This window comes from Ursus arctos, unplaced genomic scaffold, assembly GCF_023065955.2.
Source record: "Ursus arctos isolate Adak ecotype North America unplaced genomic scaffold, UrsArc2.0 scaffold_13, whole genome shotgun sequence".
Taxonomy (NCBI): domain Eukaryota; kingdom Metazoa; phylum Chordata; class Mammalia; order Carnivora; family Ursidae; genus Ursus; species Ursus arctos.
The window spans coordinates 32,221,293-32,247,870 of NW_026622797.1; the positions used below are offsets into that span (position 1 = coordinate 32,221,293).

The 26,578-nt window shown below is 42.0% G+C and overlaps 1 protein-coding gene across 6 annotated transcripts in view; it reads right to left on the bottom strand.

Annotated features, from left to right (window-relative positions):
• Nucleotides 1-721: 721 nt before the first annotated feature.
• The window catches only part of TMEM200A (transmembrane protein 200A), a 68,859-nt gene continuing 43,002 nt past the window's right edge, over nt 722-26,578 (bottom strand). For 4 of the 6 annotated variants that reach the window (XM_026504796.4, XM_057311050.1, XM_026504795.4 and 1 more), the window contains one exon: nt 722-3,725. In XM_026504796.4, coding sequence (XP_026360581.2) covers nt 2,234-3,709 — 1,476 coding nt within the window. In that variant the 5' untranslated portion in view covers nt 3,710-3,725 and the 3' untranslated portion in view covers nt 722-2,233. Of the gene's footprint in view, nt 3,726-20,411; nt 21,059-26,578 lie in introns of all 6 variants that reach the window. The other 2 variants (XM_044386317.3, XM_048226055.2) reach the window with 1 other exon arrangement.

The following is a 26,578-nucleotide window of genomic DNA, read 5'->3' on the forward strand; positions in this document are numbered from 1 at the left end:
GTATTAGTCAGGGCTCTCCAGAAAAACTGAGCCAATAGGATAGAGATAGATAGATAGATAGATAGATAGATAGATAGATAGATAGATAGATGTAGAGAGATTTATTACGAAGTATTGGCTCACATAATTGTGGAGGCCAAGAAATCCCATGATCTGCCATCTGCAAACTAGAGAGGCCCAGAAAAGATAGTGATGTAGTTCCAGTCCCAACCTGAAGGCCTAAAAACCAGGGAAGCCAATGGAATAAACCTCAGTCCAAGTCCAAAGGCCCAAGAAATAGGAGTAACAATGTCTGAGGGCAGGAAGGCAGATGTCCCAGCTCAAGCACAAAGAAGAGATTGGCCTTTCCTCTGTCTTTTGCTCTATTCAACCCCTCAACAGATCAGACGATGCCGACCTGCACTGGGGATAAGTTGATGGAGTCAAATGTGAATCTCTTTACTAGCACACCTAGAAATCTGGGCATCCCTTAGTATAGTCAAGTTGACACATAAAATTAATCATCACACAAGGAGAACAAATATGAAAATAGCCTAATTCAATAGGTGGATAGACCTAGCTCCTTAACAGAAGCAAAATAAGAAAGCCAGAGAACCCAATACATATGCTAGAGTATCAAGCACCTTCAGTAGAATAGATGTTGAAAGTTTGAAAAACAATACTTTAAACAGAATTGCATATTTTATTTAAAAAATAATAGCAAATGTAGGCAGAACACAAATTTCTATTAAGAACAGAAGTTTATTAAATGCTTTATAGTAAAATATTGAGTCCACTCTATTATAATACACAAGCTTGGTGTTCTAACAAGTAACATTGACTCAATTCAGGGAAGCTCGTGCTGCCAACACAAGGTGGAATTGTGGGGAGCTACAAACAGAAATATATCTTCCTTCTCCTCTTCCACAACAGATGAATACTGATGCTCAGAAACATTTAGGCATTGGGAAGAACCTGTAAAATTTCCTGAGTATTCCATTAAACAGTTCTTACAACTAAATGTTACCTTAATGGAAAACATGACATTTTCTGATGGAAACATTCATTTTCGTATTTGTTATCTTCAATAATTGAGAGCTATAATCCCCAAAATGTATACACCATAAGAAAGTGTTTGGGGTCTTCATAAGGCTTTCCAGCACAAGGTAAATTTCAAGGCAATTTGTCAAGGACTAAATTTTCTAGAATCACCAAGCTAGTGATACGCAAAGATAAAAAGAAATGTCAAGGTTGGCTGATTATTTTCCAAAGAACAGGATCTAAAAAATCTCGAGGGGAAAGAAGGATGTGGGAATGAATGGATGCTGGATGATAAAAGAGATGGCTAGGAAAGGTACTGAGACTAGTTAGCGTTAACTAACCCATAGTGTAGTTTTGTGACTAGTCAACATCTTCTTCGTGTATATAATTATTTCAAGATAGCATTCCTACAAACTAAATTGGTTCCTTCCTTTTTCAAGTTACTTGCAAAGAAATTTTGATTCTGAATATCTAAAGTTACAAGCTAATAGCATTTTGATATTTACCCCTAAGAATACCTGGCATTCTCTGCCATGGCTCTTGAATACATGGTTTCTTGATAAAATATCACTAAAATAGAACTAATAATGAAAAAAGATATACCTACCCAGAGCTCAGGGTACTAGTCACAACCAACTTAAATAATTCCTATCAATGAGCTCATATAGAGCTAAACCAATTGCACCAATTCACATTATTTAGCTCGCCCAGAAACTAGATCTTTCTCCTTTTAAATAATTTAACCGATTTTGAAAAAAAAAAGGTTTTTAGAAAATCACACCTAAGATTTGTACTCATGCTCATTTATACGCTTATATTGAGTCTTGGGCCTAAATTTGGTACTTCAGGTCCCCACTTTGGTGCCCTACCTTTTTCGAACTGGATACTTCGTTCTATGCAGATGACCATCAATGAGAGAACTTGAAATAAAGAAAGGGAGCTTTAGTATAGATGGAAGAGTTCTGTGTTCATATTGATAAAAGAGATAATACTTTCAAAGGAAGGGAAACTATAAAATCGTGTGATTATAGAAAGTCCTGCAATCATAAGTAACCCAAACGTACAGCCGTCTCCACCACAGAATTAAGCAACCAGGTCTAACCCACTACAAACCATTTGATTAAAAAGGCTCATAACCCATACTTAAACAAGGAAACAAGGGTGAAAATAGTTTTAAAATATATAGCCTCGTAAAATGATATATTTTTGAACATTAAAACCTCGTTTCAGAAGTTCCCCGCTTTAGGTTGTTACTCAAAAACTCATCATGTTCAAAACTCAAATTGTTATGAGATCTTGAAATCATGAGAAGCTTCTCCTTATTGGTAAAGTCTTTTTTGATTGCAGCTTGGGGCACAAGCAGCCTCTCCATGGGGTCCTCTTTATTCTCTAGTTTCATGTATCCTTTGCTGTTGCTTCGATCCAACCGAGGCCAACTTGGGTGTTTCCGTTGTTCTGCCTGAACAGTTAGGGTGGAGGGACCCCTGTCTAAGTCTAAGGATTTTGAATGTGACGAGAGCAAATGTAAAGATGTGTTGGACCCAAACTGTCTTCTAGCAGCCCCAGGAGACAAGAGTTGTCCGGCCCCGGGTCCGAGGGCCACAGAGGACTTGTACTGGCTCGACCACGTCTCCCCAGTGGAATTATTCCTTGGGAACATCGTGCTGACTGGCTGGAAGGACTCACCGGCATTGGGCAAAGGGACCACGAGGGAATCCATTGACAAATTCCTTGACCTACTTTTGAGGTTCTCTGCGTCTTCAGTGATGTTATCTATACTGGGCTCATCGATAACACAGTTATTAAGTTTGATCACAGGCAATGTAAAAGCACTGATGGACGATGATACAATGGATTTGGTTTCACATTTCTTAGGGCCACTGGTCTTATCATCAGTCATCTTGGAGGGAGGTGGGTAGAGGCCAAAGACGGAGACGGAGCTGTCCGAAAGCAATGGTGGCATGAGATGGCCCAAACTCTTATTTTCGTTGAGCCCAAGCTCATCCTCCTCGACAGAGCTGTCCATCCGAAAACTGCTCCTGAAACCCGAGAACGAGGCGATGGTATTTGCGGCCAGCCTCGAGGCACAGGAGCTCCCATTCTGTTTTACTTCTGTGTCTCCCATCAAACCAGTGTAGATGCCATTCATATGCTTTTGCTCCTTGATCCGCAGCGTGTGGATGTCGATGACTGTGGAATAGATATCCCTCATGTGTATGATTTTGGTTTCTTTGTCACGGTTCTCATGAAGAATGGCATTAGCACAAATGAAAATGAAAATGCCAATCCCCATGGTGAAAGGGCCAAGCATTTTCATTTTATCAGAATGCAAATGTTGCTCAAAGAAGCGGACCACCACGCCACCTTGGTTCCGAATGACCTGAGTCTCGTTGGTTGACAGGGTCGTCTCAGCATCAATAAAATGTTCTTTTTGGGGCCAATATCCAAGGACCGCCATGGCAATTCCTACAATGGAGATAAGCACTCCTAAAATGAGGAAGAAACCAGATGGGGAATAAAGCCGGATTTTGCCTCGAACCACCACGACATCGGCCTGAGGCCGCCGCCGGACCGGTTTCTTCTCTTGGGCAGTAGGCGATGGGCTGAGGCTGACATGATGCTGTGACCTGGCCGAGTCTTGCCTTTTCAAGGCGGCCAGGCCGGTTATCACTCCACCGGTTGCTATCATAGCTCAGTCTTTTGCTCTGAAAAGAAGGAAAAAAGATGATAATCTAATAGGTCCCGGGACACGCTCATCAGTTCAACAATTATTTATATGGTTTTGCTTTTGTTGTTTCATATAATGAAAAGGGGCAGAAGAATATCTTTTTAATTAACATAGTTTGGGTAGAAGTTTTGTTTATTGAATAATGTAAAATCCTGGAGATTTCCTTTATTGGCTGAACTGATGTCTCTATTATTAATGAAACATGAGCTGAAGGTATATTTTACTTAAATAATTTTTCACTTATATAAGAAAGTCCCTGGTCACAAGGTTCTCTCTCTCTCTCTCTCTCTCTCTCACACACACACACACACACACGTGCCATCTTTCATTATCTGTGTTATTTTAAAGAAATGGGAAAATCTGGAACACTTAATAGGCCCCACACCATCAAACCCTAGACTTATAAAGAGAATACATTCCAGCCACTCACAGTTTAAAATCCACTCTTGTGAAAGTCACCAGTGAACTCTTAACTCCCACATTTCATTCTCCCACTCCATTCTCCACCTCCTTATTTCTCTGTGTCCATGAACACTGCTGACCCCTCCTTCCTTGAAACTCTCTCTTCTCCAGTCTTTTATGATCCTAAGTCTGGCTCTTCCCTGACCTCACTACTTCGATTTTGGCTCATCGTTGCTCACCTACACGTAGACCACCTTCCCCTGAGAGGCCTATCCTTGACCTTCTTCTCTTTATACCCTCCTTGGCATTCATATGCGTTCCTACCCCTGCCACCATTACATCTGTGCTAATGATGTAGCCCGAGCTCCCATTTCACCTCTCCGCCTCGCCACCGGGGGCACACGTACAATCGTGCACCGCTAGCAAAGCTGAGCTCACCTCCTCCAGTACTGTTTGACTGTCTGACTTGCTTAATGTGTCACTTCTTAGGTTTGACTCTTCATAATTACCTTTAACTCCTCCCATTCTTTTTTCTTTCATCTCCCCATCCGGTTCTAAATCCTAGAAACATTCACTATCTGATGTCTCTCAACTCTACCCTCCATTCCAATCCTACCCCTCCCAGCCCAGCCCAGGGCAGCAAGCAGTACCTCTTCCTAGACCATTATAATAACCTCCCAGCCGGCCTTCCAAACTCCAATTTCTCTTCCTCCAGTCGAGCTTATACGCTGAGGACAGATTAATTATCTGATTAATTATCCTCAAACACAGCTCTGAAATTGTTTAAAGAGTGGAATCATGGATAAAGCATTCCCCATTACCTAGCAGGGTTAAATCTGGGATTTCAGACCCAGGGGATTTAGCTTTATCTCTAACTGTCCCCTTTCATTTACATAAAACTAAAACCTAACAATGTTCCCTGTACTTCATACCATACTATTTCTGTGACTTTGTTAATAACGTTTCATTCATCTAGAGTCCCCCTTACCCTCCACACCACATTGCACATATTAACATCTGGCTTGTCATCAAAGCTCGTACCCCACTTCCTTTAGAAAGCCTTCTTTGACTCATTCAGCAAATTCCACCCGAGCCCTCATTTCTCAGTGCATTTTAGCAAGTATTCTATGGTACTTGTTTCATTATAACGTCTCAGTTCTTTCAATTCTTGTGGCCAAACATCAAGTTCAATTCATATTTTCATTACCAAAAACATTCAATAAAATCACTTGCACACAGCCAGTGTTCGAGAAACATATGCTAAAATGTTCAATAAGAGAGTAATTCTTTTCCTGAGGTTTGCTGGATGACCACCACATTACTATACTGACTTTTCTAGTGAAAAATATGAACAAACAAAATTAATACCAAAACAAAAAGCAACATGTTGTGAGTTGGTAAAATATTTGTCATTATTTGTAAGAATAGTTCTCAAGCTGCCAGATCTGGATGGTAGGAAACAGAGGATATTTTAGGACTCACAAGGTCTCTGGCAAATTTTTGAGAGGGTTTCTTCGCAGCATCAAATCTCATCTTGTGAAATTGAGCTCTCCTTTTGAATCGCTATTTATGGTTTCTGAATTGAGGTTAAATAACCAGGGTTGTGGATGGTATCTACGCTTTAAGCTAGTTGAACAAGCTGCTGAGTAAATCCAGCCTTTACTGGAATTATAACTAAGATTAAAATAGTTTAATGCTGGAAGAACAAGCTATATTGTAACCCATAGCGTTAAGTCTAGGAAAGTCATCAAAGCACACATTCTGCAGTTCAGAACTTCTCCTCAACCTCGGCTACCACGGAGCTTAGTGTCAACCTATGTTTTCTTGATCCCAAAACAGTTTCAAATGTTTGAACAAAACAATTTGATGAGCTAGAAGCCATCTAACTCAGTTATTTCCATGTGGTGGGATGAGGATTTAGTTTGCGATCCTTCTGAACAGAATGAAAATAAGGCAAAGGCTTCCATCTGGTTTGAAAGCCACCACCGTGAACTACCATTCCATATTGAATCCGAGTCCACCTCCATTTGTTAAAACATTTCTGCTAGCATTGCCACTCTCCATTCCGGAGGCTGACAGAGGAGAGGGGGCTGGAAGAAAAAATCAAATTTGAGAAAGATGGAGCAGGATAGGAAGGCAGAAAAAAAGTGACAATGAGTGGGCTTTGTGTGCAAGCAAGCAAGTTAGACTAGACAGGAAGGAAAAGCAAGGGCAGTCTGTGTGAAAACTTACAGCAAATGGAAGGAGAAAAGAGTCCGGGTGGAGTTTAGAAATAAAGAACATGGTAGGGGGAAATGACTTCTTCAGTCAGGCTGCCCTGGCCAGGCCCAGACAGGGGCACCAGGGCTCTCAAGGATCAGCAAGCTCAGGGTAGGTGCCAATGTCCTTCTTTAGTGATCTGTTGTTCTGACTAGGCCCAAAGTGACGCGGAGGGGAAAGCAAAGGTGCTTAAACACAGGCGCTGCTTCAAAGAACTTGAACCCCAGTGTAGGAGCTGGTCTATCTCTGTAAAACAGAATTAATACCCTAGGATGAAAGTTGCTATTATGGAGGACTTTTACAGCAGCTTCCTGCAGGTGAAAGCAACTTTCATCACAGCGAAAAGTCGAATGAATAGTATTTCAGGTAAGGTCAAGAGAAGGCAAGGCTGGAGCCCAGAGCCCTGCTCTGCCTCTAGCCCCCAGCTCAGCACTGAGGGAGGAAACCAGGTAAGGCTCGAGAGGAAAGGGAAGGCCAGGTCTTGGAAGGTAGCAGGTGTCACTCTCAAGTGCCTGAATATTCTGTTCATATTTGATGGGGTTGGAGTAGGACACAAGTATTCTTGTTATAATCTTAGGAAAATTAATCTCATCCTGTAGACTGAAGCAGTGATGAGGGACTGACACTGGGAACAGCAGAAAGATGCTAATGGCAGTTCTGCGATAAGAAGCCTGGGGAAATGAAAAGGTGGAGGGGGTACTTGCACAGGGCTCTGCCCCCCCCAAACCACAATGTCAGCTTGGTTTATGGTGTTCAGTCTATGCAAAAGCAGCCTAAATCTTTTTTTTTTTTTTTAATTTATGCTGCAAAGCCACATCCCCTCCATCTAACACTTGTATTACTGTGTGTGTGTGCGCTCAACATCCCAGGGCAGGGCTGGGACTTATTTCCTTAAAGATCCAAGAGAAGAATGTTACTGAATTTCATTCTGTTAACTTGGGCACAGACTTTGCGCTTCCCAATCTCTCCAGATCCAAAGCTTCACCTAAACTTTTGGAACTTGAAGGAAGCCCTGTGGTACTCCAATAGAGACCTCCTCCTACGTGGGTGCTGTTGGCTTGTGTAGCTAGTCTCTCGTATAATTAGTAAATGCCGAAATGTGAGATTGCAGTGATAGCACAAGACTCAAAATAGGTTTTCTGGCCTCAAGAATATAATGATCAGCAACTACCTTTTTGAGGAGGCCATTTGACTAGTTATAAATAAACCTAACTAGAGGGTCAGCCACACTCACTTTCCATATTCTCCAAAGAGGTATCATGATTTTGTCAGAGGTCAAACTAAACGACAGGTATGAATACAATCGTCATCTGTTGACAACCAAAAAAAAAAAAAAAAATTAGTTTGGGTTAACTTTTAGCTACTTATTCATCAGCCTATTTTCCATTCCCAGTGCTCGTAAAGCAGCCACAACATTGCTAGTCACAGCTATCGAGATGACCAGCTTACGATTTACACGTGCCCCTTCTTCCTCGCTGTGCAAACCAGCTTCCTGGTGGGCTGTCTCTGGGCCTTCATCATCTTACCCATTCATCGTCGATCTCAGAAATCATCAGGAGGGACGCAACCTCGGTGGCTACCTTTTGCCTACAGATGTGGACTCTTGCACTCACTCGCGCACCCCGTTCTTGTCTACTCGCCTACCTGGAGCTCATCTTCCCTCTGGACCATGCTTACTCTACCCTCTCTGCCAAAAGCTCTTTCTCCTTGACTGAGCAGATCTCTGCTTTGCATATCATATATTAACCCCACACCATCATGTCTCACCGTGAGGCTTAACCTCTCCTACTCTTGCTCTGCTAATCATTTTAAGAGCCTGTTGTTGTCCTTCACCCACATGACAAGCTTAAGCACATTGTGGAATTGGCTCTTCGCGGCATTCATCCACACCTAGGAGTCGCATCCTCAGGGAAGCTTATTCCTGTATTCGTATGTCCTCTTCTGACCACACTGACCTACTGTTCTGACCACAGTGTGCGCCTCCCACACGTCAGATGTGGTTCCAGATGCATCCACACACTCCCATCTGAGATAATGAGTAAGTATACTTGCAGAGTTGAGAGACGTTAGAAGTCTTTGAATCAGACATTCCTTTAACCAACTAAGGGCCAGGAATGCTGTCTAAGGTTCAACAGGGAAGCAGCAGAAAGAACAGGAATGGAATTCAAGTTTGCAGACTCCCAGGCCCAGTTCATTCTTGGTTCAATATTCCTCTTCCTATTGTTTTTCAGGCTATCCCCATGCCTCACAGAATGCCAGGAATGTGATAAATGCTCAGCAAGTTTCTCTGTTGACCATAAATTGACTTGTGGAATGCCAGCCTATGACTGAAATGTGCTGGAGACCAGGGCACTGCATAAATAACATCCGGTCCTTGGTTTCAAGGAGTATGGAGTCCAGTCGGAGAGCACTAAAGTACATATCTAAAATGAAATGAACCAATTGCTGTGATGATGGCCTTATACCGGAGAACGCTCTTCCACACTGTCTGGAGGAACCGGGGTGGGGGTGGGGCTCCAAGCAGCAGCAGTGGAGGCTTGGCGTATCCGTAGGAGTTTGCCATGCAAACAGATTCGAATTCACTTGTGTTCCTCGCTGTTTTACAACGGTCCTTGCACTATGGTTTTTCCGCATCTTCTCAGCTGAAGGATGCTTCTCGTCCTAAATATATTTGATATTATCTTACTTCTGTGTTTTTTATCCTTATCTCAGGTTTTAAAAATTCACCAGAATGTGAGGCTATCTGCCAAAAGGAAGTAAAAATTAATCTGCGCCTTCAGGACCAAACAAAAACATTGTATAAAAAAACCCCATGTGGTATCCACAAATGTGACAGATGGAAATATTTTCTGTTCAAGCTAGAATAGTTTTAGGACTTTCTTCCCAGTAGAGACATTTTAAACTTTCAGCCTGGGATTTTTAATCTATATCTTTACCAGAGTTGGAAGAGAAAATGCCGATGGGTGACTAATAGTTCAATTGTATTAAAGTTTAAAAAATAAGAATAGAGTAGAAATCATTTTTTAATGTGTAACATAACGGTTTTGCACATGGACACTGGAATCACAGAAACCTGATAGCCAGGCAACCTTGGACAAGTGTGGTTTTTTGGGTTTTTTTGTTTGTTTGTTTGTTTAAGATTTGTTCATTTATTTTAGAGAGAGAGTGCGTGAGTGTGCAAGCAGGGGGAAGGGCAGAGGGAGAAGGAGAGAATCTCCAGCACACTCCACAGCGAGCACGGAGACTGGCACAAGGCTCGATCTCATGACCCTGAGATCATGTCCTGAGGCAAAATGAAGAGTCAGATGCTTAACTGACTGAGCCACCCAGGCACCCCTTGGACAAGTTCTTTTAAATTCTTATCTCAGTTCTTGTATCTGTAAAATGGCAAAAACCTTCTTTAATACACAGTATATAGTGCACTGGAGGCAGAAGACCAGGTGGGAAGGGCTTGATTTCCTCCACACCACTTAACAGCCACAATTGAAAAATTGACTCAACTTCCTGGAGCCTCGGTGTCCTCATCTGTAAAATGGGGACAGAAACCGTACCTGTAAGGTTGTTGTAGAGCAAAGGAAATATTGAACACGAAGCATAACTCAGTATCTGGGAACTAAGGTCTACGTTAGTGACGTTAGCTGTGTCTATTGTAAGGTCATGGTAAGGATAAAATGAAGTAATATCTATGAAATGTTTACTGTAGTGTGGATTGTAGTAAATTCTCCATAAACAATAGCTATTTTTATTAACTCTTCATTGCTCAGTACCATTAACTCTTTCATTGTTCTGCTAGGCAAACCAAAATATCTTTTAATATACTAAGTGAAATAATTAAAGATGGCTCACTGTGCGTGGAGAGGAAACTATGATTGCAAGTTTGAACTGGAACTTAGAGTCAAAAACTGTCTGAATGGAGACTGCGTATTTTAGTGTCAGAAGCATTAATAATTTGGTAGCTATGAAGAAGAGCCGTGGTAATGTAAAAGAGAGGCAGGTGAGGGATTATATAAAGCATGCCTTTCTTTTTCATTCTATTTCTTCGGATTTGGAGACCTGTCTTGAGACAAAAAAATAAAAGCAATAATAAAAATTAAGTAGGAAAACCCAAGCCAGTTCATCTGATGTTTTTACTTATCTTAATGATGCAGTTGAACCAAACACACGAGTATCTGATCAATTCTGCAAGCACCGTTCTGCTTCTGTTGGGACCCTTGGGCATAAAACAGACTGAAAATGAAGAGGAATATGGGGCTTGGGGATAGAGGGACTAGAGAATTTGCCATAAGGGTGATATAAAGTGAAAATTGCAAAATGTTAATTTTGTGACAAGAGGTTTAAGCTATGATTTTGCGTACCCCGGAAGACCTTTGCTGATCTGCCTTGGAGAGAAGGGTACCTTAATATTCAATATAATTCCACAGCTGCATGAGTGCTGGAACCAAAGCGAGGTACAGAATTTTTTATAATTAGCAGAATGATACTCAAGTCCTTACATATAAAATACCACTTTATGGTTAAATACATCCTACGCATGCAGAAAATGCTAGAACACAGAATGGGCTTGGAAATCTATACGTGTTCTTTGTTACTGAAGCCAGCCTGGCAAACTGTAAAATATGGGCCCAAACCAATTACAGACTGTGTAACAATGACACAGAACAACTGCTCTCCCAGGACTAAAAGCCATGAAGCTCACAGAACACAAAAGTCTTCAGGAGGCCAAATAACAGATCCATAATGAGCTGTTACACAAAACCCTGCTGAGACCCAGTGGGAGACATTTTCCGCAAGAACAGAAGAAATTACAAGTCTATTTCCCCCAAAGTAAAAATATGCTTCCTGCCTTGTACCCCAATTCTTCAAATCTGGACAAGCACTTACAATGACTACCACACTCCCCGTTCACGGTGTTGCCAGGCAGGAAGTCGACTTGAAACGGATGCACAGAAACTATTGCTCAATAAGTCACAGATTTACTAAAATGCAGGAGATTAGCTGAGATATTCCCGGATAAAGAGCTGAAACACTTAAAACCCCAGGCTGCACTTTGTGTACGGATTTCTCTTTGCCAGAAGAATATCTGCAGTTACTTCGCTTAGGGGTACAGTGGCAACGTTTTTAGAGACAACATTGGTAAGGGAGACTCCAGTATTAATATCCTTTCCAGTGACTTTAAATGCCTAGAAAGTCCCCAACACACTGTTGACATTCCTATAGGACAAGGGGTAGACTGAAGCTTGGTAGTAATTTCAGTTCTACCATCTCCACGTTCTGGCAATGTCTTCTGTATGTCCACCAGCTCTGCAGGTAATGCAGCTGGGCCAATACTGGTAAGGATGCCAAACATCTTCCTTTCTTCTCTACTGCAAATGAGGAACCATTTCTCACCAGAGCAAAACATCGTCGAAATTAGCAATCAGCTGTGTCATCTTTTAATCCACAGTAACATACCGTACATCAAGTTTCTTATAAGGCTTTCCAAACCATGGTAGCTCAAGGCTGCCATGAAGCATTTGTAAAACCCTAGGAACATGTTAGGAAATAATTCAAACCTCATCATTCCCACTAGAGAATTTCTTTTTCCCCCCAAGTGCAACTGGAGTAGGATTGCCCTTCAGACAAGGGAGGAAGAGGTGTGAGAGGTGGCCTCATGAGAAAGGGCAAGACCAAACTCCTCGCCAGTCACAAAAATGAATCTCTTCGGCTCAGAAATACAAAAGTCCTTCAGCATTAAGGAACAGACTCTTTAGAGAAACTCCAGTAAAGGAGGCAGGGGGGTGCATGTGACTATTTCTATTTTCGTTTTCCTCATCTTTTCTCCTACTTGTACAGGCTAGTGGCAGCAAGGTGAATCAAGGAAAACAGATTTTTAGACTTCCAATTTAAAGAAAGTTTTGTTAGTCAGTCTGTCCTTCTCCCTTCCTTTCCCCTCTCCCATCTTCCCTCCCCTCTGTGTGGAAGCTACTTGTGCTCAAGGTAAAAATCCAGCAATACAAGGTGAAGAGTAAGTACCTCCACCCCTGGTTTCCCTAGTTTCCCCCTCCTAGAGGTCAGCAGAGTGTTGGATTTCTTGTAGCTCTTTAAGATGTGGGAAGAATGTTTTCTCATTTGGTTTCTTAAAATTGATTTATGTGAACTCTTTACATATTGAAGAAATCAGCTCTCTCGTAGGGATATGCCTGGTAAACACATTTAATTTATGTTTTTGCTTCTTTTTTTATTGTGTCCTTTATCAAACAGAAAATTTCAATTATATATGGTCAGCCTTATCAGTATGTTGATTAATGGCTTCATAGAATCATTAGAAAGATCTTCTTCAATGGAAGGTTATGTTAAAAATTCTCCCATGTTGGGGCACCTGGGGGGCACAGTTGGTTGGGCACCTGACTGTTGATTTTGGCTCAGGTCATGGTCTTGGGGTCGTGGGATTGGGCCCTGCAGTGGGCTTCACGCTCAATGCAGAGTCTGCTCTGCCCCTCCCCCCTGCACACTTGTGTGGTCATGTGCACATGCACGCTCTCTCTCTCAGGTAAATAAATAAATCTTAAAAAAAATTCTCCCATGTTCTCTTCCAGTAATGTTCTAGTTCTCTTACATTTTAATTTTCTCATGTATCTGGATTTGTGTGTGTGTATAAGAATACAGGTAGGGATCTAACTTGCTTACAAGAAATAAATTTCTCCTCCCTTGCTTCCAAATGCTACTTTCACTGCATATTAATTTCTTATAGTTGTACTATGTACCAAATCTCATATGCATTTTGGTCAATATTAAGGTTGACCATTCTGTTCCATTAATCTATTAATTTGCCTGAGCCAAACTGATTTGATTACTATTCATGTTAAAATGTATATTTCGATACCTGATAAGATTAGTTTATTCTCATTCTCCTGCATCAAAAGTTTCTTGTCTATTCTTACATAATTTATGCTGCCTATGAACTTCAGAATTTGATTTTTAAAAATCTGGCATTTTACTGAGACCCTGCTGGATCTCCACACAGATACAGGGAGAACTGACACTGCTATGCCACAGCAGCATTGTACCACAAAGTTTTCTTTTATGTCGTCGTTTTGTTTTGTATTTTAAACACAGATCTTTCTCATTCCTGTTACTTTATGCTTCTCGGGTATTTTGTCACTGAGTCTCCACTGCATGGCAGCACGTTTTCTGTCACTGTCATCTCTGTCTTCAAGTGGCTGCCATTTGGAAGTAGGAAGGCTATGATTTGTGTGCATTTATAAGCTGCCTACTGAACTTGCTGACTGTTAAAAAAAGTTTTTAGTTCATTCTCTTAGGTGTCCTAGAAGGACAATTACATCACCCAGATATATTTTTGCCTCCTCTTTCCCAATTTTAAACCTACAATTGGCATTTTCTTTTTTTTTAAAGATTTTATTTATTTGAGAGAGAGAGATAATGAGTAGTGGGGAGGGGCAGAGGGAGAGAGAGAGAGAGAGAGAAGCAGATTCCTTGCTGAGTAAGGAGCCTGATGTGGGACTCAATCCCAGGACCTGGAGATCATAACCTGAGCCAAAGGGAGATGCTTAACTGACTGAGCCACCCAGGTGCCCCTACAATTGGTATTTTCTAACTGTACCACCTAGGACCTGGACAGCTAAGGTAAACGAGTAAACAATAAGGAGGCGTGGCCATCCTTGCCTGGCTCCTGGATTTAATGGGAGTGCCTATGGTTTCACCACCGAAGAAGTACTAGTCAATGACTATTTTATGTAGGGTTTTTACTTAGATTCTAGGAGACAAAATGCATTATGTCAGAGCTGCTGCTGGATAGGGACACAGAGGAAGGAGAAGGAAAGAGGAGGGGAAGGGCAAAGGATAGAAAAGAGGGAAGAAAGAAAGGTGGGTACCGTGGAGGAAGAGAAGGAGAACCATGTTCTGGGGGGAGGGATTATGGATTATTAATGCAATGTTAACTACCTGAAACCATGAATCAGTTCTATATATTTTCTTTAAAATCCTTACTTCTTTCCATATCATCTTTTAAAAAACTATTACATAAGGTAGGAATTGTCCTGCTGGGGATGCTAGCGTTTCCAGATCATCTATAAATCCTGACTGATCTGACTGATTTTACTAGCTGAGAGGGGAAAATCGAGAAGAATGATAAACTGCATATGATGTCAGGAATAGAAAAAAAAAAAAAAACTGGAAAGAGTGTGTAGCAGAAAATGCTTTCAAGGGAGGTTTAACCTAACAGCAGCAAAGGATGGAACCATGTTTCTAAAAACACCATATGTGCATATCTCCGCTTTCTACAAGGGTAGGGTATGTGGGGGTCATGCCTGAGATATTTTTAGCTTCAAATATCTGTTACACTTTATAATGGTTTGCTTCACTGGTAATTTCCTGTGAGAGAGGGCAATCCAAGAGAAAAATGGACAAAAGACATTCATAGTCCAGTCACAGAAGGAAAAAGTACAAATGTCCAGGTAGCAAAGGAAAAGAGCAACCCAACAGGAAAGAAAGAAATGCCGACTAAAGCAATTTCAAAAGTAAAGATAGACCTTCACTTACTAATTGATAAAAAAGAAAAAGAGGGATTGATTCTGTCCATTACTGGTGGGGTGTAAAGCTGTCAGTGAGAGGACACATTGGTACTTCCCTGCAGTTAGTTTGGGAGTGACTTTCAAAAGGTTAAGTGTCCATTCCCTTTGTCCCCGCCTCCCCCCCACCATTTCACCTCCATGACTACATCCTTTAGAAAGACGTGCGGAAGGGTCCACGAAGTGTGCGTTCAATGCTACGGCAATGGCCAAAGCTTGGAATCACTTACGGGTTCATCACGAGAAGACTGGCTAGGGCAATCATGCTGCATCTTTACAACAGAATATTACACTGATATTTAAAACAGTGAGTGTGTACCAATGAGGAAAAATATTTACATCATATTTTTTAAAGATTTATTTATTTACTTTACAGGTCGGGGAGGGGCCGAGGGAGAGAGAGAATCTCAAGCAGACTCCACACTGTGCATGGAGCCTGACGCAGGGCTCGATCTCACGACCCTGAGATCACGACCTGGGCCAAAACCAAGAGTCTGATGCCCAACCAACCCAGCCACCCGGGCGCCCTATTTACATCATATTTTTGAGATTTTTAGAACAGAAATATAGAGTGAGATCCTGTTTATGTCGCCCATACAGAACATGTGTTCGGATACGCACTGAAGGGACGTGGAGGGCCACACCAATGCGAACAGTACTTATGTGTCGAAAAGAGGAACGCTCGCTCTACGTGCAAATTATTCATCTTTTTGCAAGGAGAACACACTGCTTTTATTTCATTTCCACTCTGGAACTCTAATGAAGTACAGAACCAAAGGAAAAAAAAAAAAAAGGATGCTTAAGCTTACGAAATAAGAGTAAAAGGCAGAGTAACCTGGTACACATTTGGATAATTTGGTGGGCTTGCTGATTTAAAAACAGGTGTAATTTTGCCTTTGAAGCAAAAACACAAAACTAGAGAAAATAGAAAATGGCTAAAATGACTAACCAGACTAAATCAGAAATTCAGGAATGAAAGATTCACTTACAATACATCCTAACAGTGAAGGACAGAAAGCAAAGGTCAACACCTGCATTTCCTGGGTGCAGGGTGACATAAAGGATGAATTTGGAACGGGCTTCTATCTTCAAGAAATCTGTAACCTGGGGTATGCTCACGGATAATGCTGTGCATTGTAAAGCAAATCCTTTCTCAGGGCTCACTGACTCCTCTGTGCCTGGGTCATCCTGAATTACTCACACGGCTCCCTTCTGGCCTTCAGAGGGGCTGGGACTTTCCTCTCTTTCCCTAAAGCTCAGTCCTCGCTGATGAGCTTCAGTTATCTAACCTGACAACTCTGATTCACTCATGGAAACAGGCTTCTGTTGGAGATCAGCCTGCGACTTCAGAATTATTATTCTCATCAAGCATGCGGCCAGAGGCTGGACAGAGGTCTTCAGGCTTCATTATGAGGGAAACCGGGTCTGGGGCTCCGGAAAGGGTGCCTCCACTTAACCTGATTTGCATTCATCTCCTCAAAGAGATGAAGAAGCAAGGCTGGATTTTATTTAATTTTCATGCCCTGAAATTAGATCTCTGTTCTGCCCCCTCCATTGACCCTGTTTCATCCTTTGTGTGCGGCACGGCTCTGCCGTCTACAAAGACCCAAGAGTCATCCTAGAGGGCGAGGATCTGTTTTGGCAGGACCTCGTGGCCGGAGTCAGTGTGGTGGTGGTAAGGAGAAGGTCCCTTGTACTCAAGGGTTACCCCGTGTCTGCCCTGTCCCTGCTTAATCTGAACACAGACAGAGTATATTTACGTGGGACTTTTCTTCAAGCATGGACATCCCTGGGGCTTATCGAACATGAGTTTATGCCAAGGTTGAGCCATCCTCTAAATTCACGTGACTTCAATCTGAGTTTTAAAAATGCCTCCATCGTGATGATATTCATCAAAACCAAAGACTGATAGGGTTAGAATGATGAGTTTTTGACATGTATGTGTTTAAATGAATACTTTGCAATAGTTTATACTTTTGATCCTCAGTGATATCCAGCCCACCGACAAACATAACTTGCTTTAATAGTCTAGTGTTTCCTAGATTTGCTAAAGTTACAGGCTGAACCACAGATTTTATCGGTAGCCTTTTGGAGATGAATCAAACATTTGTTGGCTTCTTCATACATTGGCTCATTAAATCCTCACAACTCCGAAATGCAGGCTGTAGCTTCGTACTCATGACGTACAGGTGCCTAACACCCCCTGAGAGCGGATGCGCTCAGAGTCCAAGGAGATGCCTGAGTTAGGGAGCAGTAACTATTCCCCAGGTTGGCCAGAGTGAGTTCTGCACACAACCCCTGCAGCCGCCTCATTACTTCTGAACCGGCTGATCTTCAAAAGGAAAGTCAGGGAGGGGATTGAAGTAATTGTTGAGCTTGTTCAGACTTCAGTATTCTTTGCTTTACACCATTTATTTATAGGGCATCTGGGTTCTTTTTTTATTACTTTTGACACGATGAAGAAGACTCTTCTTTCTTCCTAAATCCATAGAAGATAATGAAGTCAAGTAATTAAATAAATCAAATCATATTCCTAATTCTTCCAGAACAATGTTGATAATTTATTCAAATTTCTCATTCGCTTTGGAAAGCAGAAAATCCCACTCATCTCTAGTTAGCACTGCTTGGGCTGCTTTTAATTCAGAAAGCCACTTGCAGTAATTTCAACCTTCAATGCTCCTTTATCCGAGGATCCACGCTTGTGACGCTGAACGTTCACTTCTGCACTAAGTATTTGTTGAACACCAACTACGCGCCAGAGCTCCGCAGTGGATCTGACACCCTCTGTGCCTTGGTCGGGCTCCCAGCCTAGAAGCAGACCGCCAAGCACAGACTAAGACGCACTCTAGGCACAGTGACGCAAGTACTTATGGGATACAGAGAAAGCCAAAAGGAGCCAGTGACCTTAGAGGGTGGGGGCCAGGGGAGGGAATAAGCAGGAGAGGTTTCATAAAGTAGGTGACCTTCACTCTGTCATCAAAGAAGGGAGGAAGAAAAGAAGAGAGGCAGGGAGAGACTCCCAGTAGAGAAAACAGAGGGAGGAGAGCCATTAGTACAGCACGAATGGACTTGCAGAAATTCGGGCTGGTTGGGGGTTTAGACTTAAGAAGCCTAACTTTCTATCTGCAGCCTCCAAGCAGAAGAGAGAATTCAGCGGTAAAATCTCCGAGTTTCACTTGATGGAGACACCGGTCATTGTCCTCACAGCTCCCCCGTCCAGCCCCACTTGCTCTCATAAACTAGTTGAGGACTGTGTATCGCCTGAAAGGTCATTTTAGGATTCGTTCAGATTTAAAAGGAGTCAAGCTGACTAACCTAAGCTCTACAACCTTACTGAGATCAAAGTAAATATTAGTTAAACGGTGACTTTTTAAAAATGATGAATTCCAGAAAGAAAGAAAAAAGTTTTACGCTGAATCTTTTCCAAGACAACAGCCAAGAGGTTCAAATTATATTCATCTGGAGACTTTAGGGGAAAGTATGAAAATTGCGAAGGAAGAATGAAAAATTAGAAATGGGAAAGGAACTAGTGTTTATTGAGCTGTGATATTTTGTTAGGAACTTAATATACACTATTGTATTTAATCTTCAGAAAAATTCTGTGAGGGAGGAAAAACTGTACCATTTCACTGAGACTCAGAGAGGGTAAGTAATTTGCTTCATGTCACACGGCCAGGAAATAGAAGAGCACGGTTTCAAATCCAGATCTGTTTAGCTCCAAGAACATGTGATTTCTCCTTCAATCATACTGCACATTAACAGAATGAGGATAGCGGAAGGATGAGGCATGATTGCAAATGTTGAGAGAAAACAAAGTTGAGGGGAAGAAGGAAGAATTTATGCTTATGAGTTTAGAATGCAGGGAGGAAAAATATGTTATTTAAAGAAACAACAAAGTATGTCATTTAAAGAAAAAATGTTATTTCAAGAAGGAAATCATAAGCATCTCTGACTTGCACAGCAGAGCACCACGTCCTCAACAACTTGCAACCGTGGGTGATGACAGAATGAGTTCCATTTCCAACCTCTGTAAGAACCCACTTCTATGAAAATTATCAAAGCTGTAGGTGAGAAATAAATTCCTCAAAAAACCACAAAACACAAAAAACAAAAAACCACCCAAAACTATATCGCTCCATGCATACGTAAGTCAAATATTCCAAAAAGTAAGTAATGGTGGCAACCCTCAATCTATTTCATTTCATTTTGAGGCACACTCATCGGAACGCTGCTACAGATGTGACCAGAACTAAGGGAAGGGTACTTAAAAATGACCCTCGCACCCTGAGCTGATTTGAGCATATTTTAAACCCAATCGGTTTAGATTTTATTTTTCCCCTACAGTGTCATATGTACAAACTAAGGAAATATCAGCAAAAGCTTTGTCTCTCTTTAGAGGGTAAACTGGCAGCATGTATTTTTTCCCCCTCAATTATATTAACACAATGATTTGACCAACCAATTATGGTAACTCAAACAAAGGAATACTAGTAGTCATTTCAAAATGTAGAAAAACATTTAATGACAGGAAGAAATGTTCAACAAATATATTACCTGAATATCAAAAGCTCTATGTGATAAGCAATCCCATTGATTTTAGAAATAGATTTCACATACTAACACACATACACAGCCGGACAGCAGGCACCAACGTGGACACAGCCGTCTACACTCTACAGCCGGTCGAGCCACACAAACGCCTCTGTGTAACTAGAGGCACACCGAAAAAATAAATATATAGAGAGAAAATGCCCAGATAAGCCATTTGGAAAAGAGTCACTCTACTGTCTCACTAAATACAATTCTTAGTTTCCTCATCTAATAATACATGTCCCAAATAGAAGATCGTTTAAAATCTAGACTTCCATTTCTTCAGGCTCATGTGTGTCTTTATTCTCCAAAGTAAATTACTTTGTTGTTACATCAAGATCAGTGTAAGAGCTACAGCTATGAATGTGCAACTTGACTCAGTCAACTAAAGGAGAAAACTCCTTGTGCAAAATTGCAGACGCGTTAATTTTATATTCCATCCCTATAGCTGAAGGAACTTCTTCACTTCTTTCAATGATTTCAAAAAGGCCAACTGGCTAACGAGCTAGATACCAGGAGTATAATAAAAACACTCATAAATTTCTGGAATAGCTGATCAAAGGGTCCGAATGTCTTTGCTACAAGGAAGCCGTCCCTTTACTATTCTGACCATAGACAGCCTTCAGAAGTGCGGGGCAGGCAACACCCTCGGCTTCCCCTCCCTCCAGAAGGTCTTCTGGGAGCAGACGGTTCCAGTGCTTAGCAATTCATAATCCGTAACAATCAAAACAACATTTGGGCAGACACATAAAAGAGAACACAAGTATTATAATATCAGAAGAGAAATAATTAGGATCATCCCAACAGCTCAAAAGCAGCATAAAAAAATGAAGCAAACTCAGTACCTGAAAAGCAAGGAGGTCCAGGAGCACTGGAGGCACCGGGAGGAAGGGGCAGGGACGGAGCTCAGAGCAGCGCTGTTCATGCTACCGCCCCGTGGGTGTAACTGGCGAGCTGGTTGGAAATGCGAGTTCATGGGCCCCCTGCCACCTCCTGAATCAGAAATCCCGGGGATGGGTCCCGCCGTCAGTCTGAACAGGCGGATTGCCATGCCTGTTGAAGTTGGAGCCACGGAGAGGCAAGAATTTCCTCAAGAGACCCAGCCTCTACTCAGATACAACATCGGGGAGGGGACTGTGTCTTCTAAAAACAGGGCTGTTTTTCGGGGGCGGGAAGGAGGTGGGGAAGGGACTGCTCTTACTAGAGAAATAGGCTCCAGGCAGCCGTGTCCAGCAGTGCTGCGGGATCAAGGGTCTCCCCTTGCCCCCAGAGTGGTCACGGCCTGGCCGCGAAGGATGGAAGACATGAGTGGGAAGGGAAAGGCAATCAGCACAGGATTTCAGGATCCCAGGCGCTAAGAAAATGCCCCCTTCTGCTCTCTCCGAGCCTGAAATTCCTTCAAATGGGGACGATTGTTGCATATTCATTCTGTTCTTCATTCACTCGGGGACGGCTACGTTCCAGATGCTGCCGGGGCGTTGAGGACCCAAGACTAAAGGAGAAGAAAGAGGACTCTGAAAACCGAGAGGACTTATTTTTGTCTACACCGCTCGCTCTGACTACAACCTGACCTGCTTACTCTCAACCTGGAACCAGGGTGGCCGTGTGGTGGCCGCTTCACAGAGCGCAAGGAAAGGTGCAGACCCGGGGCTGCGTGCTCGAAAATAATGCACTCGGCTCCGTAGAACGAAATGTGTCATTCCAATCCTCTGTTCTTTAGCAGCTTCTATAAGCCACAGATTTTCCATCTGGAGAGAAAAGAATAACTAAGAACTGTGAACGTAAGTCATCTGAGTCATTACACTTTGTCCGTGGAGGACACTGAAGCGTTTCCACCCTGCGTGCTTAGGCAGTTAGGCAGCCCTATTTTTTTTCTCTACACAGGCTTTATTTCAGAAGTTTCCTTTTCTTAAGGGACACTACGGGTGGGGCGCCTGGGTGGCTCAGTCTGTTAAGCCCCTGCCTTTGGCTCAGGTCATGATCCCAGGGTCCTGGGATCAAGCCCTGCATCGGTTTCCCTGCTCAGCAGAGAGCCTGCTTCTCCCTCTCCCTCTGCCTGCTGCTCCCCCTGCTTGAGCTCTTTCTCTCTCTCCCTCAAATAAATAAATGAAATATGTTTAAAAAAAAAAAGGAGGGGGACACTAAGGGCAATAAGTGGAAATAAGCTTCAAGTCATCGTTACTAATGAAGTTTATAACCAATGTCAGTCATAACAATCCCTAACATTTATTCGGTTCTTGTTAAGGTACCAAGCATTGTGCTTAGTTGTACGTTCACTGACTTAATCCCCCTGACAGCGCTCCTAGGGCCAAGGGGTGGTCATTAGGGCTGGTCATCAACATTCCAATTCTCCTTCCAGGCCCGCAGACCCAAGAATGGATTACATTTTCTCACCCCTGTGAATCTAGGCAAGAGAAGTGGTTTGCCTTGGTGACTGAAATGTGAGTGAAGAGACATGTGTCCCTTCCTGCAAAACCTTTTAAAAGCCAGTGTGTCATTTGCTATGATCCCTTCCCCTAGCCATGATGGCTGATAACGCACCGGATGGTAAAAAGTTAGTCATCTCAGGTTCTCGTGTAAGGATGCTGTGGAAGAGCTGCGGGTCAACCCACAATGGACATGAATAAGAAATACATCTTTGTTATTTTAAATCACTGAGATGTGGGGGGTTTCTTACTGCACATAACCTACCTAATACGGCTAGGTTCTGCTAGTATTCCAGTGTTTCATAAAGAAACAGGGAGCCGAAGAGGCTAAAACATGACTTAAATGCAGAGGGGTATTGTTATGGTAAAAAAAAAATTTTTTTTCAAATGCCTGACCCTCTAGCTTCAGGAGCCAAAGGCAATTCATTAGCTGATTTCTCAAAGATTCCCTCTTGTGGTTCCAGTTCATTTTTCACCAAACTGATAGACGATTCTATCACGTGACTAATAATCGCTCAGAGATTGCCCTCACCTACAGAGGTTAAACATATTTCCCACTGTGACTCAGGTAGTATGAGACCAAAGGAAGGATGCAAACCTACATCTTTCTGACACTAAAACCTATGATTTTGTCACATCGCTACATTGCTTTTATGGCTAAAGGTATCTTGAAAAGGCTAAAAGTTCTGGTCCTTAATAAACTGTAAGCTTTTTATTTTTTTAAAGATTTTATTTATTTGAGAGAGAGAGAGAAACACACACACAGAGAGAGAGAGAGAGAGAGAGAGAGAGAGAGAGAGAAGCACACCCCCTGCTGAGCTGGGAGCCTGCCTGTGGGCTCGATCCCAGGACCCTGAGAGCATGACCTGCGCTAAAGGCAGATGCTTAACCGACTGAGCCACCCAGGCACCCCAATAAACCGTAATCCTAAGATAAAAATTTAAGTTACCACTTCAAGTTTTTATTTGTAAAATTAGAATGCTTACCCTACCATTCTTAATAGGTTGCTAAGAGCTAGGTTGAGTTAACAGGGTTTGCAAACTACACATCAATAAAATCAGAACTGGTAAATACTGAAACTTTTTAAACGTTCATTATTAGGGATAAAAATATTTCTAAAACATAACACTTCAAAAAAAAAGTAACACTTCATTCCAGGTTCCTCAAACAGTATTAAACATAATTTAATTTTCTCTTGATGTCTCAGAGTTGTTTTGCTCTGTTTTGAATAGGATTATCAACTATGACATGCTTTTGTGTGATACTCTGAAAGCCTGGTGAAAAGCCAAGGTCTTTCCCTAAAATGTTTATGATCGAGAATGGGAAATAACTTTTTACAAGCATCACTGTGTCACTAGGTGGATGTGATTAGCGCTGTCACACAAGTGACGGTCCCCGGAAGTCCGGAGGAGGGTGAGGTCAGCTTGCTGTTGGCTGACACTGCCACTGGGAACACGGTTACTACAACCACTCTGCACTACCCAGTTCTGCGTGGGGCCTGGTCCTTGGAAATGAGAGAGCCAAGTAAGTAAGTTTACCGATGCTATGTGCAAATTAAAAGCAAGCAAAGTTGGAGTGAGACTTTGGGTATACATACGCATTGCGCTTTACGACATCGATTTAACTTGTATTTTTGAGTTTGGATGTGTGGTTACTTCCTGGTGTTCTTAATAAGTCTGCCAGTTTCCGGTGAATGTGAAGTTCTTGGGTTAGATCAGCCTTTACATGCCAGAGAGTTATGTAGATATGTTGTAGCATGAGTGCGAGAAGACAGATATTTTCTGGATGTTGCATTCTATGTACATTCTCATAAAGAATCCTTTTCAGTTGTTCAGGGCTCACCAATATATTTAAATTTCTTCACCTGAAAGATTCTCTCTGTTTCCACACACTGCCGAGGCAATTTGAACCTGAGTATACAAGACTGTTGCTAATACCTTCAAACAAATTTTTAAAAGTACCACCCATTTGTGCTCAAATTTTCATTATTTGTTTTTTTTCTAATTTGAATTGTCATAATTCAACACCAAAGTAAGTATTTGAGGGACAGTTACATCGGTCTGTTATTCATTCACTCACTCATTTCATTTATTCATTTTCATTCATCCAACAAATATTTACTGAGCATTCATTATACGCCAAGTACTCTGAGGGCAGCTGGGGATAAAACGATACACAACTCAGACTCTGCATTCCCCTCCTTGGATCTACTTGTTGAGTGGGGAAGACAGGCATTGAACAAATAACTGCGAGTGTTGCACGCGGTAAAAAGGCCAAAGGCAGGGTGGCATGGAGGTGAATATCACGGTAACCCACCTTAGTCTTAAGAGGTTTGAGGAAGCTACTTTAAACTAAAGTAAAGACAGGAGGGAAGAACAGCATGTACCAAGGCTGAAATGGTAGAGTGCCACGTGTCCAAGAAACGAGCAAAAAGCAACATGGCTCAGGCAAGGGGGTGAGGGAAGACGTAGTAGGGGCAAGATCACATGAGATTTCATAGATCACATTAAGGGCCTTACACTTTATCTTGGGAGACACAATGAATGGGCTTTAAGCAGAGAAAGAACAGGGTCAGATCTGTATGATTACAAGACTCCTGGTGCCAGAGGGAAAGGAGGCAAAAATGGCTCTAGGAAGACCAGTTATGAAGCCCCACAGCAATCCAGGTAAAGACGACAGTAGCTTGAACCAGGGTGATGGCTACGGGGTGAACAGAGTGGACAGACTGAGGAGGCAGAATAACGAGATCTTGGTGTTAGAGCCGATGTGGGAGGTAAGGGAGAGGAAGCTGTCAAGATGACACCCAGTTGCTGGCTTGAGCAACTGGATGGATGAAACAAGGAACAAATGAAGGGAAACTCTGAGGGAAAAGTTTAGTTTTGAATATGTTATTGGTTCTTATATTCCTACAGATACTTACTGCTAATTGGCTATCTGTACACACACACAGAGCGATCCTGTAAGCAAAAGTTGAAAATGTAATCCACTGATAAAAGAGGCATGAGGCTTAATGACCATGAATCATAACATTTTTTTCTTAGTGGAACAGAACCTCTGAATCTTCACACTGGAGTCAAATACTAAATAATGAATGTGATTTTGGAACAAATTTCTTTTCTCCTACAATATTATTTATTTTGTAACCTGGAGAAGAATGCCAGCAGCGATTAGTATGGAGTAATTGTCAAACTTAATTTACCATTAAAAAAAAAAAAAAACCAACCACTAAAAAGCTTGCTCCCAAAATAAAAGTGTTAATAAAAATCACTGTAATTATGACATTTAAAATGTAAAAAGGAAAAAAAAACCAGGAATGTCTATAAAATATTCAATATGTGAAACACTCTGAAACCTTGGAAGAGATGGAAATTCAAAGTATTATTGTTACCAAATCATCTCTAGTTTAATTTCTAAATGACTTGTTTCAGTGAAGATGATGAATCTTTGCTAATGATGCTTACAAATACTGTAATAATTCCTTACACATACATAGCACAGTAACTCATTTGCATATCCGATCACAATTTTCTTGTAGATAAAGGTACAACCTCAGACACCCTCCGAGAATGATCTCGTGGGAAGCCCCGAAGGCACTAAAGGGAGGAAAGGGATCTCTAGAGCAGAGGAGCGCTGGGCAGATTTACCATCTATTTCTTTACTTTTTTAAGATTTTATTTATTTATTTGTCAGAGAGAGAGAGAGCACAAGCAGGGGGAGCGGCAGAGGCAGAAGCAGGCTCCCTGCTGAACAAGGAGCCTGATGCAGGGCTCTATCCCAGGACCCTGGGACCACGACCTGAGCCAAAGGCAGACGCTCAACCAACTGAGCCACCCAGGCGCCCCCACCACCAATTTAGTAAACTATGGAAGTGGGGCTCAAGGGAGTCCCAATGTCCTTTCAACACTTAAGGATCTATCATCTTATGGAGTCTTTGTTTCTCTTTTTCCTGACATGTAGTTCTCTTGAAATTATAAAGAGCTGATTTCTTCACCAAGGAAGGATGTAATTCATTTATAATGAAGCTTGCTGTTGGCAAGCCAAGCACACAGAATTGAGGAGAACATACTAGATCGTTCCTCTGCTCACGGTCCATTTTTATCTGTTAGTCTCCACAGGGTGCGTGGGGATTCGGGGGTGAAAGAGGTTTCCTTACCCTTTTGCTCATTTCCGTGACTTGGCACCTTATCAGGCACTCAGTAGAAGAAAACCCTTCCCTTTGGGTCAAAGCTCTGTTCTCTCTGTCCTGTGTGGTCTCTAACTCCCTGGTTCTCCTCCCTTTCTTCTTGCTTCCTCAGAGACCAGATCTGCAAATGCTTGCATTCCACTGAATTCTATTCTGGATGGGGTGGTGGAGTGAGCTTTCACTTCTCATGGATACATTACCTAGAAAACAATACAATTTTATATCGCCTCAAATAATTTATCTCCTATGAGTTAATATGAAAAAAGAGTCTCTGACTCTTCCTTTCCTCTGTATTTCATATCTAAAGGTTGGCTTGTAGTTCAGTATGTTTGAAGTTCAGTATGTCCCTGGCTCCAGAAATACAGTGTGTATGAGCAAGAAAAACGACCCTTCCAAGCCCGTA